Raw genomic sequence first — 20255 nt, 5'->3', positions numbered from 1 at the left:
TTACCTTGCGCCAGCCGTTCAAGCTTCCTCGAAACTGCTCCATCGCCATGAAGACATTTCGTATAGTACGGCCAACGATCTCGATACTGGCTGTTCTGAGTCAGTTGCAACTATCAGCTGCGACACCGCTGGAAGTCGAAGAGGTCAGTCTCGAAGAAGCTAGTCTCGAGAAGCGCTGCGCGAACCCTTGCGGCTATTACAGTCAGCTATGCTGCACCTCCAGCCAGACCTGCGGTACCAACAGTCAGGGACAAGCAGTTTGTTTGGACTCGTCGGGCGGCAGCGGCGGCGGCGGAACTTGGGAATACTATACCACTACCTACGTTATCACCGAGACGGATACCAAAACGATTACTTCTACATGGAGTAGCCTGATACCTACCGCAACAGGCTCGACCAGTTGCAGGACCGACCTTGGCGAAACAGCTTGCGGCAATACATGCTGTGGTGCTGCGTTTGTCTGCGCCAATGATCAATGTATTGTGGGAAGTTCATCGATATGGGTAACAGCCACTGCGACGCCTCCAGTCCGGGGAACGACACAGTCGACTATGACCCAGACTGCAACTGCGACGACCACACAAGGTTTCATTCCACCTGTGGGAACAGACGGCGCAACTTTGATCGGAGTCCATGCGGCCGGAGGAGGACTGAGCGGTGGTGCGATTGCGGGTATAGTCATCGGCGTAATTGCTGGCGTCTTTATCCTGCTCCTGCTATGCGCCTGTATGTGTTGCAAGGGAGCTCTGGACGCCCTGTTCGCCTGCCTTTGTCCTGGTAGAAGGAAGAGAAAGGATACTACATATGTCGAAGAGCGATACCATCACCATGCGCACGGAAGCAAACCCGAAGGGCGTACCTGGTTTGGCACTCGGCCATCCGCCTCAGAAGGCGGCGAAAAGAAGTCCAAATGGGGAAGTCTGGCGACCATTGGCATTATACTCGGCGCTCTTGCATTGTGCCTAGGCTTGAGGAGGCGCAAGGATGAAGACGAGAAGAGTGATTACACTTACCCCAGCTCTTACTATTATTACTCCGACTACTACACGAGCGCAAGTATGTCTCCCTCGCTCCTCAAATTGACCGTCAGAAGCTAACCGTCTTCGTTGTAGGTAGCGAAAGCTCGGATAGGCGAACGAGAGACACAAGACGATCCAGAAAATCTCGCACGCCGCGCTCACGACGATCATAATCTAATGACTTGCTTCCAATGATCCGACGGCGTCTTCGAAAACGAATTCCCCGTCTCCTTTGAATGACTGAGCATTCTCAAGGAGCTCCCCCAACAACTGATAATGCATAGATCGGCGCTGGCCTTGTATGTTATAAGTATGCTTGCTCTTTTTCCATTGTGATATGTGATTTCTGGGACGGACATGTGTGACGATTATCTTCATGTGATTATGTTTTACCTTTATGACTTTGATGGATTGGACGAGAAAAATGATGTAAATATGAGCAACGAATTGGAATGATCCGAGTTATACGGCGATCCCGAAGCCCGGAAGTCCAACAGATCTTAATCAGTGCAGGGTTATTTGACCTGCCGCGACACAAGATGCTATAGGCTCGTCTTGGGACAGATATGGATATATCCGGACCGCAAAGCATCATAAGCTCGAAGCTGAGGAGGGCATCTGGACGCAGGTACCCTTGTAGCCTAACACAGACGCCGATTATGAGTTCATGCATTCTTATCATGATCGCCAAGGGGCATTTTGGATCTCTGATTCCCCAACTTGGCGAGGGTGAGAGCAAGGGCCTTCATAGCCATGCACCTGCCGGACTGACTCGTGCGCCTTTCAGTGTAACCTGCAAGTCGGTACTTTATTTAGGTAGGTTAGGTATTCGAGGAATGTAAGCTTTCAAAACACCTTCCGAACAGCTTAAGAACATTACTTGATGGTGGAAATGAAGCCAGCAGAAAAAAGAGAGATGAGAAGTGAAGGGTTCTTGATGTTATTTTGCAGAGGAAAGCCAAGATCATGGTGCTAGTAGTAGTAACTACCTAGTAGTGGAGGCTCCACAACACACAGGACCCGACCCTTCTTCATCGCCAAAGTCACAAACCCAACTAAACCGCCTAAGCTCAACCTGCGCGCGCTCCCCGCCCGCCTCCCGAAGTCCGAACTTCCCTCTTCAATAACCCTCCTCTATCACTCCCGACTTCTGCTTCCTATTATAACCACAACCTCTACCAGTCAACGCTACATCTGACTCCTGTCAGCAGAGATTTATCCATGAATTACACTTCCGAGTTTCCTGCTTGACAATCTGAACTATCCTATCCTCGCGACGCTTTACCATCTCTATTAGTCGCCTAGGGTACTACGATCCTTCGTCGGCCCGCCATGCTTCAGACACAGTCTCAGCACGTCTTTTCCCACCAGCATCAGTATCCCCAGGCTGATCCTTCTTGGCTGCAGCATCAGCAGCAGCAGCAACAGCCACAGCAACAGCATCATCCGGCCCAGCCCCATCCACACCAAGCCCAACAGCAGCATTCGTCGCTGGTGGCTCAACATGCTCAAGTTCAGGCTGCTGCCGCCGCAGCGGCTGCCGCTCAACAGCAACATTATAATCGCATCGCTATGGCTGGAAACGGTGGTGCTGGGAACGCTGCGCAAGGTGCCGGTGCCGGAGCCTTGAATGGAGAAAACGCTTTGTCCGGTGCGGTGTCGGTCATGGATGGTGGCATCAGCGACGAGAACAGAAAGGTCTTCATTTGGGTTGCAGAGCTGCTTGATCCGAATCGTCGGGAGGCGGCCCTGATGGAACTCAGCAAGAAGAGGGAGCAGGTTCCCGAGTTGGCGCTGGTCATCTGGCATTCATTCGGTATGATCTCAGACTTATCGCCCGTGGTTCTGCGGAGTGCATAACTTGGACGCTCAGTACTAACATTCTCTCCAAGGAGTCATGACCGCTCTGCTCCAGGAAATTATCTCCGTTTACCCCCTGCTGAACCCTTCCCAGTTGACCGCTGCGGCGTCGAATCGAGTTTGCAATGCGCTGGCTCTGTTACAATGTGTTGCCTCTCACAACGAGACTCGCACTCTTTTTCTGAATGGTATTTCCTCACCGTGATTTATTTGCGTACACTGAGAGACAGCATCGCTGATGAGTACGTCGCCTTCTAGCTCACATCCCTCTTTTTCTTTACCCATTTCTCAACACAACTTCGAAGTCTCGACCCTTTGAATACCTGCGACTTACTTCACTGGGAGTCATCGGGGCGTTGGTAAAGAATGATTCGTCCGATGTGATCAACTTCCTCCTAACGACCGAGATCATCCCTCTGTGCCTTCGCATCATGGAGACAGGATCGGAGCTTAGTAAAACCGTCGCCATTTTCATTGTACAGAAAATCCTTCTTGATGATATCGGTCTTGCATATATTTGCGCTACATACGAACGATTTTATGCTGTGGGAACAGTGTTGAGCAATATGGTCACCCAGCTTGTGGAGCAGCAGACTGTGAGATTGCTGAAACATGTTGTCCGCTGCTTCCTTCGGTAAGTCTAGACCTCCGAGTCCCCATATTCTCGCAATGGCCTGCCGATCCGACTCCCATATGCTAATATCGTATCAGACTCAGCGACAACAGCAGGGCTCGCGAAGCTCTACGCCAGTGCCTCCCCGAACCGCTCCGCGACGCCACTTTCTCCTCTGTACTCCGCGACGATGCGGCCACGAAACGCTGCCTTGCACAGCTTCTCATCAATCTCTCTGATAATGTTTCCGACGGCGCTCCAGGAGTCACCATGTAGGCGACGAAAAGTATCCTTCCTCATCTAATATGCTTGGTATATTTGCCACCTTACGACATGCATGGGACGGTTTCTAGGCGAAGACGGATCACACGGCGCAAATAGTGTTCAAAATGGCAATCTCTACACATTGAAACAAGAAGGCAAAGGGAGGGGCATGATCGATGAGGCTATGGTTTCGATTCAAGAAAAGCTCTATTTTTCCTCTATTTTCTTTTCACTTTTTTTTATTGTGATGATCTGAGTTGGTTTCATTTCGGTGACTTGGTGCTTGAGTGATCTTTTGTGTTCGAGTGTATCAATTCTCTGGTTTCCATTTCGTCCTCTTCATTGTTCTTGCCTTCTTGTACGGGTTCTGCTGATCTTTCATTGCAATGGTACAAGGCTCGGTGGCGTGGATATGGTTGGGCGCTATCTTCTCTTTTGCGCATTTCCTTCTCTTCATTCATGATTCTTTTACCAATCCGTATACCATTGAGATAGACCCTCTTTTGAGCAAGAGATACCAATATATATAAGTTTTTGTTCATGATGGATGCTGGTTGAACTGTTTCTCGCGAGATATGCAATTAACTAGTGTTGAGAACTCCAATGTTTGCCCCGGAACTCTGTGGAACAACCCCATTCAATGCATCTTTCCTCTTTTGAATGCTTTATATTTTCATCCTGATTCACAACTTCCCATTTCCTGAGAACTTGACTCTCTGAGCATACAGAAAGACGATCTACTGTGAGTGTGGAGTGCCTTATCGGGTGTAATTAGCCTGGACCACAATCACCTGACGGCGTCCCCAGGTTCGACGCGCCTCCCTCTGAGCTCATCACCCGTCTCGCGCCCTGGAAAAACTTCCGCCGTGTCTGCCCGCCGCCCTTCCAGCCAGGACAATTACAACACTTTCCTGGGGGACGAACTGAAGTCCTTAATACTCATCCAACGCCAATCGGCAATTATCTCACAGATTCAGTTTTCTAAATCTGGGCAGAAGATCAGGTTGTCCCACGCATTGAACCTCGCACCTTCTTGAATTCCCAACTGCGCTGCGGCGCCTTGAATGGTCCTGAATCGCCGCCATGGTATCGCGAAAGCGCACCCGCTCCGAGGTGGACGGTGCTCCGGAGCAGCCTTCTGAAGAAAATGGCTTGCTGAACCGTCTCCGAAATTGCTGGGAGTTTGCGAACCTCATGCAGTATATTGCGATTTTTGGTAAAGTCGTGAAGATTGACGAAGACTTTGGAATTGATGTGAGTGTTATCTTTCCTATGCTCCTGCGCAGCTCCGTATCCCGCGAGCGACGGATTTGTGCTATTTGTCCCCCGTCTTTCTTACAAAAGCTGATTGTTGGTCCTCCCTCCCTTGCTAGGATTTGGAAACCGAATGCCTCAAGCCTGAACCATCGGAAAAGCTCATGGAGATTGGACTTTGTCTTCTTAAATGGGTGTCGTCGCATCGAGGTCTTACGTATGTGGATGGTCTCTTCCTTTCCCTATGTTTCCTCAGCTGACAGGAGGTCTTGAATCTAGGTTCGAGAACTTTGACGAGTATACGCGACGCCAATACAATGCCAAAGCTCCCCACCTGCCCACCCCCTTCGGTTACGACGAGGTCCCGAACAAGTTCTCGGAGTTTGATGTATTTCAAAAGCTTCGTGTTCTCCATCAACTGTCCATTTGGACGTTTTGGAACCCCGATCGCATCCGCGAGAAGATGCCAGAGCAGAAAGAGATTGACCAAACACAATGGGTGGGTAATCTCCCGCCATTAGCTGTCGATCTTGGTCTCCCACAGAAATGCTGATACGTTGCAGCGCATTGAAGAATTAGGCTATGACCGCGAAGGCCGCTACTATTACGTTCTAGATGACAATCGTTTGTACCGTCGCACCGATCCTGATATCCCTCCCCCGAAGCCTGCCAAGTCGAAGCCGAAGAGCCGAAGCGCAAGAGCATCACGAGCCTCCAAACGACGAAAAGTATCAGGCGCGGCGCCGATTGAAGAGTTCGGTGAAGACACTGTCAATGTCGATGACGGCGTCGCTAAAGATCCCTTCGAAAACATGAAGTGGGAATGCATCGCCATTACATTAGAGGACTATAACCGCTTCTTGGACACGATTCGCAAGACCAAAGACCCCGACGAGAAGATATTGCGGGATAGGATCGTGGAGCATGTGCTACCGGTCATCGAGAGGGAGGAAGAAGCTCTACAGCGGAAGCGAGCCAAGCGTGAGAAGGAGCTCTTGAACATGCAGCTGCTTGCAGGCGCCAAACGGTCTGGTCGACTCGCTCAGAAGGCAGAGAGGGAGCGGCAAGAGCGAGAGGCAGCCGAAGCAGCTCGGAAGTACGAGGCGGATTTGGCCGCGGCGCGCAAGGAAGAGGAAAGGCTGAGGAAGATGGAGGAAGAACGACGCACTCGGATGATGACGCGTGAGCAGCGCATCAAAGACCGGGAACGAAAGCGTCTTCTGCATGAAGCCGAGCTTCAGAGAATTGCAGAAGAACAGGAGAGACTTGAAAGGGGTGAGAGCAGGCTGTCAGAAAGGCAGCTTAAGGCTGAAATGGAGAAGCAGAGGAAAAGCTTGGAGGAGCTTCAGTCAGATGATCACTGGATTTTCGACTGTTCAGGTTGTGGAGTCCATGGGGAAAATTGGGTATGAAATGGCCATTCTCGATTGTATCAACCGCACCTTGCTAACAAGGAAACAGGATGATGGCTCACATAGCGTAGCGTGTGAAAAGTGCAATGTATGGCAGCATAGCAAGTGTCTAGGTATTGCACAGCATGATGCCGAGCGCGAAGATTTCCACTTCATCTGTCAGGATTGCAAGCGACGGGAGGAAGAGGCGAAGTTGCCAAAACTCCCACCTTTGAAGTTCAAAATCGGTTCTTCACCACCGTCCGCTGCTGCTCTGGCTACCCACCATCATCAAGACTCGGAAGTAACCAATGCCGCCGCAACAGCACAAATGAGTTCTCCTTCAAAGCCACCGAAGGTAGAACCACACGCTCCATCTTCAAGTACAGCTCAGGCAGTAGCTGGAGTGCCATCATCGCCTGAACGTCCTCCCCAGCACGTCACCCACGGACAGTCAGCTCCTGTTAGCGGCTCTCGGCCTTTATCGTCGCTAATGAAGGGCATGAATGGTTTTGGGCCTTCGTCTCAGGGACTGCCTTCTAAGCTGCCATCCATCTCACAAGCTACGAATCTCCCTCCTATCGGTCGAGGCACCTTTGGTGGCAGTTCTTTGCATTCTGGCCGGCCGTCGTCTGCCCACTCAGCTCAGAGCCCGAGTCTTCCCTCGCCTATTCAGAACCGTCCTTCAATGTCTCCCACCCAGGGCAATCATGATGTTGGTCCGCTTGCGGGATTCCCACCTACAGGTCCCTCGGACGTGTCAGCTCCCTGGACGCCCTTTGGACCACATCGAGCGGCTCCGCGGCCCGACGCTGGCAATAATGCCTCCTTTTCTTCGATCCACAGCGGTCGGCCATCTTTCTCAGCGGCAACTCCTAGTGGCAGCAGGTCCTCGCCCCCGCAGAGCTCGCATGGTGTACCGTTTTCTGGCATCAGCCCAACCAAGCAGTCTCCGCGACCCATGACCTCGGGCAGCCTTGTTGGGGCCCCAATCCTGCCTCCAATTCAGAAACTGGAGCCGAGCCCGAAGTTGATGGGCAGAAGTTCGCCTGACGCGCCCATTCCACCTCCTGTGAAATCTATGACTCCTGAACAGGAAGAGCGTCGGCAAAGGGAAAATGCTCTGATGTTCCAGTCTCAGCCTCACTCCCTGTCTAACGGCCAGTATTCCACCATGTCATCCCCTTCGCTCAATAGGATACCTCCTTTAAGCCCATCAGCTCTTAGTCGGAACAACGAATCACAGTCATAGGCGGCTCGGCAGAACATAAATTAGGTGGTGAATTGGAATTAGGCGTTTATTCTTTGTCGGGTTCAGGTTCCACATTCCATTTTGATATCGGATTTCGTACCACTTTCTACACTGCATCATGGCCGAAGTGTGCTGCATTTCTGGATCTTTCGACAAACAATACCCTTCTTTACCTGAAACAAATTCAAAATCCGCGACGGTGGAGATTTACTAAAATGTTGGCGCTGTTATTCCTCTGATGGGCGAATACTGAGAGGCCGGAAACATCTGCCCCAGCAAATGGACATTATCCAACACCTGCAAACGGAAAAGTCATATTCTTTATTTGACCACCATCTGCGGATCGTCAATTCTAGTCTGCAAGGTTAATTTGACCTCTGAAATATCAGAGGATCGAAGCACTACCTTCGGACGACTTTTGAAATTCCGCATCGGTCGGTCGGCCGATGAGCAGCAATGCCTTTAGGCTTTTTTGACAACATGTCACTGTATCAATTGATCTTCGCTTCTGTCGTACCTGGATACATCTTTTTCTGGCCTGGGCCGGATGGGTTTTTGAATCACATCCACGGAGTTTTGCAATACAGTCAGACGTTGCACTGGGTTAATTGAGGAGTTTATAGAGGTTGACGGATCGGATGGTTCTTTCTGTATGTTTCAATAGATGCGGTTATGGCTTCAGTTTCAAGGCAGAAAATGAACACGCAATCATGACTATTCCTTCAAATTTGCTTCAATTCTATATGGAGCAGTATTGCATTGCCTGGTTGCCCGTTGCCTCAGGCGCAGACTCCAACCATAAAGTCCGAACGAATCCGAACCCCTATCGGGCCAGCTGCATACCTGTCTCAGGTACAATCAAAGGATCCCAGTAAACCAGGGCAGCCTACAATCTATATACCGGTCACCTATAGCGCAGGGGCAACCCCATTCTTGGGCCGAGATGGGATGGCTGCAGCTAAGCAGATAGACAATAGCAAAGACACAGGAATGGGTTTTCTGCGCAGGTAGCAAACAGCGAGACCCTGGCACACCCACTGCGCCGGGAGCAAAGGGTAGAGTCCGTCTGGATCGATTCATGAGCTGGATGGCGCATTTCAAATCGGACTGGATGGGTTTGGTCTTGTTGACGGGAATGTGCTGCTGGTGGGGATAGGGATGGGGATGGAGGACAGGACAATCGCCTTATTGTGCTTGCTCCTCGCATGGTGTATATGCATTGTTTAGGAGGTAGGGCAAGCAAGTCCCTGAGCTTAGCCTGTGGTGATTGAGTGTGTGATGTACGGATACTCCGTAGGCCTGTGACATGTTGCTCGCTGCCGATGACTTTTGGACTTTATTTGCTCGTGTAACGTTGCTGGTTAGGGGAAGTACTCCATAGCCCATAGGTGCTCCGCACCATTCATACCGGAGTACGAGGGTCTAATTCCGTCCGGGCTTCCCCTGAATCGATCGTCAGGGATAATGAGTCCTGTTCTAATAAGATGGTCAGCACTCCGCCATGAAAACTAACCGTTCAAAGTAGATAGTTTAGACGATCTGATTCGATCAATTCTTGGAATCAATCAAGCTGTCGGTTTAGTGTATCGACTATTATGTGTAACGCACAGTGCGCACGGGATGGATGATGGATCATTGTTAGCTTACCGGGGGTGGCTGATTAACAGCCTGGCAGCTGCTGGTACTTTTGTCCCGTCTTTGCTTTTTCTTCTCTCTGCATTCGTTTGCCGGAGGATAGACGAGGATACAGGCACTCAAGTTTCCACTGCAGGACATGGATGCAAGCACTTCATGATCAACGAGTGTCTAGTAGGGTGTACTCCGCACTCCAACTAATGAAAGTATGGATGTAGGTAAAACTCACTCGAGGGAAATAATTCCAAATCATGTATGCTTGGCGGAATATCTTATCGAATGTAACGTCGGCTATCGGCTCTGGTCATGAGTCTTATGAGTGGTATCTCGTGTTACGGGCACGGTTGGGTTAGGGTACTCGGCTATATCATCCCAGGAGGGACTAGTGGAGCAAGACGAAACGCCTAGATTTATGATGGCGGGTGATGGTCCGGCCGTGATGCAGCTCACGATCCAAAGATCGTCTGAATTCAAAAATCTGACAGTGACAGCCCTCGTTCTCAGATCGTATTCGTGACTCGGGGAAGGGCACTTTGGAATGGTTCCCGTAACCCCCGTGGATACTAGTGCTCGTTGTTTAGTTAGTAATCGATTGGAGTAGATAAACAGTACATGCTGATGCCGACATAGGCAAGGAGTTCAGAGTACGGAGTAATTCCGTACTAGACTAGAAGCATCCACTGCTTCAACTGTAGGCTTGTAGGTGTGATCAAGTCCCATACTCTACCGCCGTGATGCCTGTCTCTTGCTCAAGTCGTTAGCCTGTACAGGGTAGGCAGATCCTCATGCACATGGTCTAACTGTAATAGCAGTGCCAGATAAACAGAACGGAAGAATGATATGGACAGTATCCAATAGTATCATGGATACATTCAGGAATTGGTTGGTCGTACAGATTGGAGTAAGTACTTTGGGCTTAAGAAGCAACACGGGTTGCAGGCCAAAAGTCTCCAAGCGGGGTCCGGATGGAGTTCCAATTCCGCTTCGAACTACGGATACGTACGCCGTAAAGTTGACTAGATTACTAGAAGAGGGCACTGATAGCAGGGAATAAAATATCCAGTACGCGTTAGCCGCGCGATTGCTCAATATTTGATACACCATCGATTGATAAACAAAGTGCTGCAGCTGATCCAAAGTCTAAACAACTTATCAAAACCTACATGGCACGAAAACCTAATATTTCTCCATAGGTCGAACTATTAAGGTATGCGGATTGATCTAGACCGTGGAGTGTACGGAGTACTCCGAACGGCGTGGAGTCGCCAGACTATGGCATATACTCCGTATGGTAGTTCGTACTAGTGATGTTTAGATGTCAAAACCAAGTTTTATCCGTCCACTCGAGGCGGCTGTTCGAATCCGATTGAAAGGCAAACTGCTTATTAATAGACGACGAAGCCGCTGATCACTGGCCACCGACCACTGACAAGCCAGTATTGAAGGTGATGATGCTTAGAAGTCAGCAGTCAGTTATCTGTCACTGGAAGTCAAGGTTACTCGGGCCACTAGAGCTTTCCAATAGAAAGCCATGTCACCGCACCATAATGATACCACTAAACAACCTTATTACTAAGGTACCTTACTCCATAGGGAGAATTCATTGGCTGCTCCGTACTGGAGCATCTGCGCATCGTCACATATGCCTCATACCCGAAAGTATGTCATAGACGCCGAAGTCACGCTATTCTGATACAGAGTTGAATTCGAGTCAGCCGCAGATTAAGCTCGTACGAGCTCGTACGAGGGTTGGGATGAATTTGTAACTTTGCGCGGCAGTCAGGAGTCAAGACATCCCTGCATATGCAAAGTACATCATGACGAGGATGGCACCAAACAGAACGCACAGGCCGCGGACATCCCTGTGCTATAAGATAGGGTTTATACATGAGTCCAAACGTCGAGACACTTCCTAATGTACCATGTATCACATCCTTACCATTACCAGCGCCTTAGACTGACCGGTCAGGCCGCAAGGCACATGACTCGAAAACGATGAAAGGTTGCCCTTAAATCCTCAGTGACGATACTGCATGGAAGGGTAGGGTTTAGACTCAAGCTTCGCAATTTGTCACTCTTTCCAGCATTTTGCTTGGTGGAGTTGATTGATTCGACTGTCGGATAGGCCGAGGATTATTCCCTCTCTGGCCTCATTAGTGGATGCCTTACTTTACGGGCAATATGCTACACTCGAGTACTCCGACTGCTAAACTGAGCGTTTCTTATATCCAAAGATCCTTAAAGTCCGTTGCTAGAAAATTTATTAGTAAGACTGCAAGAGCCGTAAGGACGAACTCAATGCATCTTCTTATCACTAACCTTATGTCGAGAGACTTAGGATTCCGCTATGTAGTAGACGCGCGGATGCGAACCATCGAGGGAGATGGATGAACGGGAACCAGGCACCTGCCGCACATTCATTTATTGCCCAATAGAGATTTGCACCTTGGCTGGCTTGGACGGATAACTCTAACGCTGGCAGGTGATTTGGTACGTACCGTCGTTCGAGTCCTTCTGTGTTTCTCCCAACTTTACCCGGCTCCATGAGTCCAGCCTTGTCTATCCTCGTGTTTAGCTTCGACACTGTCCACACGAGTGACAAAGCGTTTTCTGCCATCTAAGGTTGGATAAGAAACCATGTACTCCGCACTGTTTTGTCAAACCATATCGGACCCACGCGGAGGATCGCCATGTCGTTGCTCCATAGTCCACACGGAGTAGAACTGTAGATTCAAGGTAGGACCAACTCTGCACCGTGGAGTCTCACGGCCGGTACAGCCGGCAGACGTGAGAGCAGGGAAAGCATCCTCGAGCTATCCGGGCCGGTGTACCACCACTACCACCACTCACGGTTTATCGCTTGAGACTTGTTGACCTCGCTGCCACTCAGTGAGCCAACTAATGTGCTATCACACCGCAATCTAGCAGGAAAGTTCGCCTCGAGGCGCAGGATGTGTTGTCTATGTCACCAATCATATTGGCCCAACGCCCTGTTTGTTACTCAACTGTGCGCATCCCTCTCCTGGCGACTTACCTTCTTGCCTTTTCCATCTTCTGATTACCAGAAATACCTCGTGGCATAAGGTTCGAAACTTAGGATTGAGCCTACTCTGGCGCTTTGACGATGGTTGTGGTGGCTTCCCTTCCACAACCACATGTTTCTGGGAGGCCACGTTTTTGTTGATCGCAGCCACCCTGCACCTTATCTCCAATCGAGCCATCAATAGCGCAGGTCGCGATGGTCTTGCTCGGCGATATACGCTTGCCATGTGGTTGAGCTTGAGGGGACCATGGAAGTAGTATGCCAAAGGACTTAGTGCCAAACAGACTTTCTTGCATCTCTCACTCCCCATACTTTGACACACGTCGCTCAGGTGAAAAGTTTGACCAGAAGGCATGCAGAAGCAAAACTGTGATAGCTAGTCCAGAAACAGGCAATGCGGTTGCTCATGTGGGTGTTTTCCATTGAATACCTACTCCTCTACCGGTCTCTCAGTTTGCTGTGCCTGATGGAGGATGGCATCTGGTTGGAGTCCCTGGACAATAGCAGCATCCAGTTGGCAATCCTGAGTACAGATCCTTGTCGGCCGTTGGCTTGTGTCCATTAATCGCCTTTTTGACCACTCTTAATCTCCCAAGAAAAGCGATATTCCAGAAAAATATCTGGGACCAAGAAGACGAAGGAAGACTGGCGGTATCTCTGATGTCCGCTTGCTTTACATTCCTGATAGAGCCATCTAGCCTATCATGGAATCCTGAGTCCTTAGCCAATTGTCTGACTCGCCGAAAAGTCAATAGCCTCTTCCCCAAAGTTGATCCTGCCATGTGCTCGGGGACATTTGATCGGCGACTTTTGGAAGGAGCTTTCCGTGGCTCGTACCCAGATTCCTCCTTCGTTTTCTCTTCCCGCCATTTGCCCCGTAAATGGAATCCTATTCTTCACAACCTTGTTTCAAACATATATTCAACGTTGAATGTTTGGGGAGAAGAGGCGCAGTCTTCGAACCTGAAACGTGATTATTATTAGGTTCGCCGGATTTGGTGAGGAAAGAAGCCATTAATCCATTCAGGGTGCAACAAACCAAGATGTGGTGATGAACGCCATGGTTGAGACCAGCGATTTGACCGGCCCCTGTCACCAGACCATCGAGGCTTGGCTCTGTCTGCTGTCCTCGAAATACTACACTCAACGGAATGGGAAAAGCTCGCTTCTTGGCGCAGATCTAGTGATGTTCCAGAAGCTTGTCAGACACCCGGGGTTGTCGAGATTGTCCTACCAGATCATCCTTGCTGCCAATCCCCTTCCTTTTGGAGGAGGCTTTGCCCAAGGACCTGCATGGTGACACCAACGGGGCTGACATGAACTCAGCGGTCAAAGCGTCCCTGCAGGAGTCATGAACCACTCTGAAACTTGCAAGATACCTCAACAATGAGTGCTTTCACCTTGAGGCAGAGATCCTTGATGAAACCAGCCCTGCCCACAATAGTGCATGAAAGCCTTGTGTAAAAATAGACGACACGGACTGCATCCACATGAGATCGAATTGGGAACCCAGCACTTCAGGTTGCTGGGGAATCTCGAGTCGAGCGCTGATACCTGCTCTCAAAGGCCAGAGGTTCCTGTGTCCCTAGATTAAGCTCGAACAAAGAACTGATGCAGGGCCACTTCGGTTCCTGCGCAAGCCATATGGGGCCTTTCCAAGCCTATCAGCAACAGCAGCCCACTTGACAGCCGCAGATCATGGGTCCATGCAAGCCTCCACTCGACGGTATGCCTGCTCACTCTGATATGGTGGACAATCAACAAATAGGCCAATGAAGATGGATGAAGCAGAAGAGTTTGTAAGGCTTCCTCAAAAACCATTCGGTACGTCGATTGTGACTGGTATCCACTACAGGTACCGTAACCGCTTTCAGGTTGACACATGACAGCCACATGCTTATGGCTTCCTACAGTCCAATAAGCTGCAAGGATATGTACTATCAACTTGTTGGTATCACTACAAGATCAAGGAATGAGAATGCTGGCAGGTAAGTAAAGCACCTTATGCATGGTCATGATCCATTGTATGCGACCTGCGTACAGAAACCCGCCAAGTTCTTCCTCAACTCAAGGTAGGCTATGGACTTACTCGTTCCTGCAATCCTGCTACATACGGTCTAGTCGACACGTGACTGGAAGGAGTCCAAGTGTAAGGAACCTGACGGCAAGGATAGCAAGCCATTTAGGCACATCGATCAGGGTTGATCAAGGGGTAACATGCATAATTCCTATATTCTAGACGAAAGGGGAGGCGAAGATGGGGAGCAGTTCGTCAGCCTACCGGTATTTTTGGACGGTAAGGTACGAAACTCTTCCTGACTCTCTTTTTTTTTCTTTTTTTTTTTTTTTTTACAAACATCTGTACCTACCTTACGCTAGTAAGGTAAGAATCGGCGATCTGCTAGAGCCAGCCTGTGGTACTAGTGTGGCCCAAATTTGGCCCACCCAATGATAAGCACCAATGGGATCCTCGTGGCAGGAAGGTAACTTACTGTGCAGATTGTCATAACAGCCACCACGAATTGAATAATAATGCCTAGTAATAGCCGCGCTAAGCTACTACTGCCACGGCATTTATGAATGGCAACATTCGGCAGACTTCAGGTGAGAATCGACTGAGAGGAAAAAGGAAAAGTTAGAGAAGAAGAAGAAACAGTTGATACTGAGGGATTCTACATGTTGTCAAATCTGGCTCTGAGCGAAGTCCTCTCACCTCCTAACCTCAAGCTCCCCACAAAACTGGTCGAATTAAACCCCGTCTCCATCGGTCCCATGCTCACCGTTTGGTCCGACTATGGGGCCTCTCCAAACACGGAACTGCTTGCACCCGAACCAACTACCTACCTATCAATGACAACATTAGCGGCAACTCCGTTTCCCACTCAAGACGTCTACATACAGGTAGCATATCTCCTAGAATGGCGGACCCGAGGGCGATCGAATGATCTCAAGTTCCCATATTCCGCCGCGATTTGGTTAACTAATGGTGAAATGTCCATGGTCCTCTTGAGACTACGTACATTATTACATATGGTTTAGATTGGATGATTTGCTGGAAGTTATGATGGTCCAAAAAGGCCATGTGGAAAGCGTGCGGTTCCATGGGCCAGTCCTCAAGTCTCCTCACCATACGACGTAGATCTGGAATCGAGACGCCTTTTCGATGGGAGGGATTCTAAGTAGCTACGAAGTAGGTACGGTAACCGCCTCATGTTATATTTGAAATATCCACCCACAGACTCCAATGACATGTAGGTTTATATCCTCAGACCCATGGAATGTCGCTTCCAATATCATGATCAGTACATAGGTATCTGAGTCTCATCACGGAGATTGGAAACGTCTTCCTCTTCTATACTTCTAAACAAATCATGAGACCCTGTAGATTTGTCATGTATATACTCCGTAGCGTCTCACGTTATAACTTTGAATTGTCAGTCAGGTCGGGGATAGATAGTTAGTGCCCCGTATGTACTATGGCTCAAAAAAACTCTACGACTGACCACTGTTTGACACTTCAGGATAGTGAAGGATTGACGACATCTACTGTAGGTTTATGAAGTATCTACCAGTCAACTTGGATTCTTTTTTCTTTTTTTGGGGGTCTTTTTCCTTTTCGATTTCCCCTTTCCCCGTTGGTCGTTTCTACCTCTGATCCTGTCTCGAGACTGATAGATCCAATGACTAAAGTGCTGTCACTTTCCTGAAGCTAATTAAAAGAATTTCGCATTTATTACCATAACAGTTACTTGTAGACAGGTATCCCAGGAATTAAAGCCATACGAGGGTCTTCCCCCGTCATACCAGATAATGCCTGAACATAGAACAGTCCAATGTAGAGAGACAGAAAAGTATTCATAACAGAATTGTGTCTTCCAGCCTGAAATTAGATTCTTCATTGAATCTTCCTCTGCTTTTTTCTTGGATATTAGAATTATTCAACTTCTATCAAATCATGACTGATGGATAGTTCCATCCCCAGTGTGGTACCTACATACACTCTAGCCACTCAGTCCCATACTGATTCACCAACAAGGGATCTAGAAGCAGTTCAAAGCATCTATCTGCATCTAGAATTGGCACAAAGGGGGGGCGCATTTCCTTTCGTTCTGGCTCTTTATTATTATAATTATTATTATTTTCCTAATTTTTCTTTTCTTTTTTTTGATCCTTTGGAAGATCCACTGGCGTGTGTTTAGTTCAAGCCTTCAAAGGGCACACACACCAGAAAAGAATAGGAAACACGACCTGATAATATTACTGGCAACCCCCGGTCTCCTCTTGTCCCAGCACAGTGGAACAAAGACAGCGCCCAGAGCAATTTTTGGCTCGATTTTCTCAGCAGGTGCAACACCGCCATTGACTCAGGGCCTCAGCCTACTGGACTGCACCAGCCAGAGAGGTGTTCCTGACTGACTGACTGATGTCTGTCTGTGTCTGTCTGGCTCTCCATGCATGGAAGAACCATAATACATCTCCACTATTACCCACTGATCAGACATTAAAATATTAAATAAGATCGACGGGGCTCTTGAGATTCACCATCTCGTTCACATCCCCATACCCCGGTCAATCAGTCTGTCAATCAATCAATCAGTGCTCTCCTCCAATTGATCCCTCCTTCCATCCTGTTTGCTGAATATCTTTCATAAAATATTCTTCATACCCCTCCTCTATCCTCCCTCTTCTCTTTTCCTTGGTCCCATTTTCCTTGGTCCCATCTATCCTGCCTACTTCTACTCTTAATCGCTGATTTCCAGTGGTACTCTTCTACCGCTCCGTCTCTTTCTGGTACCCGTCTCCAAACGACAGTGACTATTGCTGTCTGATACAGCGTTCCATCTTCTCTCGGGGTCTCTGTTGCTGTGGGGCATCAATTCACTAGAGCCTCAAATGCTCAACTTGCCTCTTAAGCATCCTCTACTTAATCATAAAGTTCTTGTCATTCACCTTCTCGGCTGTCTCTCTGTCCGGCTCGCCAGGTGGTTTCCCCCGCTTGTCTAAGTCAAGGGGTATCATTTTGACAATCGGACTTTCTCAGCCTTCGCACAAGACTCAGAAAGGGGAAATTTCTAGATTTCCTTTCAAGCATCTGCAATTGCTGACGAAGGTCCTACAACCACTCCAACTGCGTCCTACAGACGCATATTTCCACTATCACCGACTTTTCCTCCCAACATCTCTATGCCATCGTCACCTCTGATTTGCTACCACCATGGCTGCTGCAGCAGCAACTGCGAGATTCGTCCAACCTCCTTCTCCCCCTCAGTCAACCGACGGAGATCTCGCTTCTCAACAGTGTGGCATGCTCAACTCGCTATATTGCTCCCAGAATCCCTTTGTCACATCTAGCTTGCCGTGCAGCGCTGAAGCTGCCTACAGTGAGCTTAAGCCTCAAGCAATGGTGAGTTGGAAGCTTTTTCCAGCTTGTTGATTACCTACTGACTGTTGATCAGACCTACGGCCCTTCGTCGTCACCGCGATATGTCGCCCACGAGTATTCAACACCTCTACCACTACAGCATACGGTAGGGTTTCCGCCCCCGTTCTCAATGACACATTTAGCTAGCCAAGCATGTGCTGATGGACTACAGATGCTACCCTCAGGTATTCAGATCAATACGCCGCCTCCTGCCGCGGACGAGGGAGTTGTTCCGAGCAAATTAGAAGCGACTCCTCCTCGCTGGCCATCTTCATCAGCCTTGAAGCTTTCCCCTGGGAAGGTAAGAGTGGCTAAACCTCCCAGAATTAGGCGCCGAGCCAAGAAGGCGAACAACCGGGAATCAAAACCTAAGCTACCTGGTCCTTTAAGTGAAGTTACCAAGCATTTGACACATGTTCCCCTCAGAGACATGGACAGCTGGGTACATCGGCCCAAAGAGGTGCGTCACGCGGAGGTTGCCAAAAAGAATGGCAAAGTCGCCAGACCCATGAACTCGTTCATGCTCTACCGGTCTGCATACGCCGAGCGGACCAAGGAGTGGTTTGCACAGAATAACCACCAGGTCGTTTCAGAGGTCGCAGGCGACAGCTGGCGCATCGAAACGCCAGAGATTCGCGAGAAGTACGAGGTTCTAGCGAACGTCGAAAAGACCAATCATCTCAAAGCACACCCAGGGTACAAGTTCTCTCCGTCGAAGGAAAAGAAGAAACGATCTGAAACGGATGACGACCAGCTGACCGTGGATGGTGGCGAGATGACCTCTGGATCTAGCCCGGCGTTCCTCCAAGTTCATGCTGTGGGCTCGTCTGAGGTCGACAGCAATGGGTGGAACAGCCGCGACTCGACACCCTTCGACTTTCCAGAGCATGGGCTGCCCACGACGACATATTACAGTTCTTCGTGGCAGACCAGTCATCCCAGCATGTCAGCTCCCAAGCCCTCTTCATACCTCCAGCAGCCAATGCATCAAAACCTCATAGGCCCTCCTACTGAAGATTCTCGATTTAAACATGTTGGACTCCAGGACATCCAGTTCACCTCGTCGACGGCGCTGGCCGGGCTGCCTGGAGCCGCCCACCACGACCTTCTTCAGCCCCAGAACACTCCTGGAACTGGACCCGATGGACAGCTGGATCCTCAGTTGCTGTCATTAAGCGACCACTCTAGTCAGCATGCTATGTACAACCACTCACACTATGCGATCTGGCAAGAAGTCCCGACGAGTAACTGTTATGTCCCTGTTCCCTCTCCGCTGCAATCCACATACCATGTCGGCGCCACCTATCATCAAGGCCTGCAGACTCTAGGGGATAGCCGCGATACTTGGGATTCTACCAACAACGAGTCCAGTTTTGATGCTTCCAATGGCGAATTCGAACACTGGATCAACTCTCAAGCATCTGGATATCCCTGATCGGCAATGTGACATTTCAAGGCAGCTTCCTTTTGAGTCCCTGTCTTGTTGCGACGAGAAGACGAGCCTCGTGTCATGCTTACTGATGTGTTTTCTGATTTCTTTCTGTCATTGGGCCGGCCTTTTGTAATTTAGAAGAAAAACTCACGGGTCGGAGTTGTACAGGCGCAGAGTCTAGTATGGTGGGACTGATGATACCCTGCTTTCCTGGTGCTCCTGTCTCTTTGGTCTGTGTGATATCTCTTTGTGTCTGTTGGAGTTGATCTCTTTCTGGGTGGTAATTTCCTTTGATATTCCATGAAATATCCCTGCAAGTTATGTTGTTGATATCTTGATTTTGACACAACATTAGAGTGACTGGCGCAAGTCGTTATTTCCTGGCTTTACTCTCCGTTGTAACATCTTCTTCGCACTGCAGTGCTACAATTTTGTCCAAGGATGAGCAATCTTCCGGTAACCAGTATCTTCTCCCGTCGATTGTAGCTAGAGAGCTATTGGATCGTGACCACTTTCATGGATTGAACCCATAGTGCTTTCAGGAGTCAATCGGCAGGAAGCATCTTCTCTACTCAGATCCACCGATCCACTCGTTCATAGCCAAATCTGCACTATATAAGTCTACGTCATTAACACATTCAGTATGTTCTCCTTGCAACACTGAACATGCACAAGCCGTCAACGAGGCTATTTGAACGAGGAATCGACTGCGGGTGATCAATGCGGGTGAACAAAGCGGCTGATACACCAGGTCGGATATATCTTTGTTGAGACTGTGAGTCAATGCATTCCGTCATTGATTCTCCTGCATTATGCTTTTACTGAGCTTCCTTACTTTGTTGTCTCTCCTCGAGTGTGTGATAAGGCATGTATGTCCACAGATCACCCTAGTGACGAGACAATCACTCTCGGTCAGTCTGCAGATCGCTGATCTATTGATCGGAGATCTTCAATAGATGCACCAAGTGTAAATCCTAAGTCGATAATCGACGTGATGACAATTCAGTCAGACCAGTCACAGGACAGGAGACACATCGTCAGTTGGAAGATTGGGACCTGGGCACATAGTG

General features: G+C 49.2%; 4 protein-coding genes across 4 annotated transcripts, besides 3 other annotated features; all 4 read left to right on the top strand.

Annotated features, from left to right (window-relative positions):
* Positions 1-47: 47 nt before the first annotated feature.
* On the top strand, positions 48-1097 carry NFIA_103890 (uncharacterized protein; the record flags this gene model as incomplete). The annotated part of the gene is made up of 1 exon (XM_001266797.1): positions 48-1097. One exon carries the CDS (start codon positions 48-50, stop codon positions 1095-1097), a length of 1050 nt encoding a protein of 349 aa, XP_001266798.1.
* A 1254-nt stretch (positions 1098-2351) lies between these two features.
* NFIA_103880 (Rcd1-like cell differentiation family protein) lies at positions 2352-3768 on the top strand (the record flags this gene model as incomplete). Its single annotated transcript, XM_001266796.1, has 4 exons — positions 2352-2835; positions 2912-3067; positions 3138-3513; positions 3591-3768. 4 exons carry the CDS (start codon positions 2352-2354, stop codon positions 3766-3768), a joined length of 1194 nt encoding a protein of 397 aa, XP_001266797.1.
* Positions 2423-2461: a microsatellite.
* Positions 3769-4839: 1071 nt separating the features above from the next.
* On the top strand, positions 4840-7653 carry NFIA_103870 (putative PHD finger domain protein; the record flags this gene model as incomplete). Its single annotated transcript, XM_001266795.1, has 5 exons — positions 4840-5010; positions 5130-5227; positions 5290-5509; positions 5574-6416; positions 6472-7653. 5 exons carry the CDS (start codon positions 4840-4842, stop codon positions 7651-7653), a joined length of 2514 nt encoding a protein of 837 aa, XP_001266796.1.
* A 7002-nt stretch (positions 7654-14655) lies between these two features.
* Positions 14656-14682: a microsatellite.
* A 2340-nt stretch (positions 14683-17022) lies between these two features.
* Positions 17023-17052: a microsatellite.
* A 494-nt stretch (positions 17053-17546) lies between these two features.
* NFIA_103860 (HMG-box domain-containing protein) lies at positions 17547-19188 on the top strand (the record flags this gene model as incomplete). The annotated part of the gene is made up of 3 exons (XM_001266794.1): positions 17547-17735; positions 17788-17859; positions 17926-19188. 3 exons carry the CDS (start codon positions 17547-17549, stop codon positions 19186-19188), a joined length of 1524 nt encoding a protein of 507 aa, XP_001266795.1.
* Positions 19189-20255: the final 1067 nt, after the last annotated feature.

Source organism: Aspergillus fischeri, genomic scaffold (genome assembly GCF_000149645.3).
Source record: "Aspergillus fischeri NRRL 181 1099437636245 genomic scaffold, whole genome shotgun sequence".
Taxonomy (NCBI): Eukaryota; Fungi; Ascomycota; class Eurotiomycetes; order Eurotiales; family Aspergillaceae; genus Aspergillus; species Aspergillus fischeri.
The sequence above is the reverse complement of the archived record's forward strand: the minus strand, read 5'-3'. Positions and strand labels throughout refer to the sequence as shown.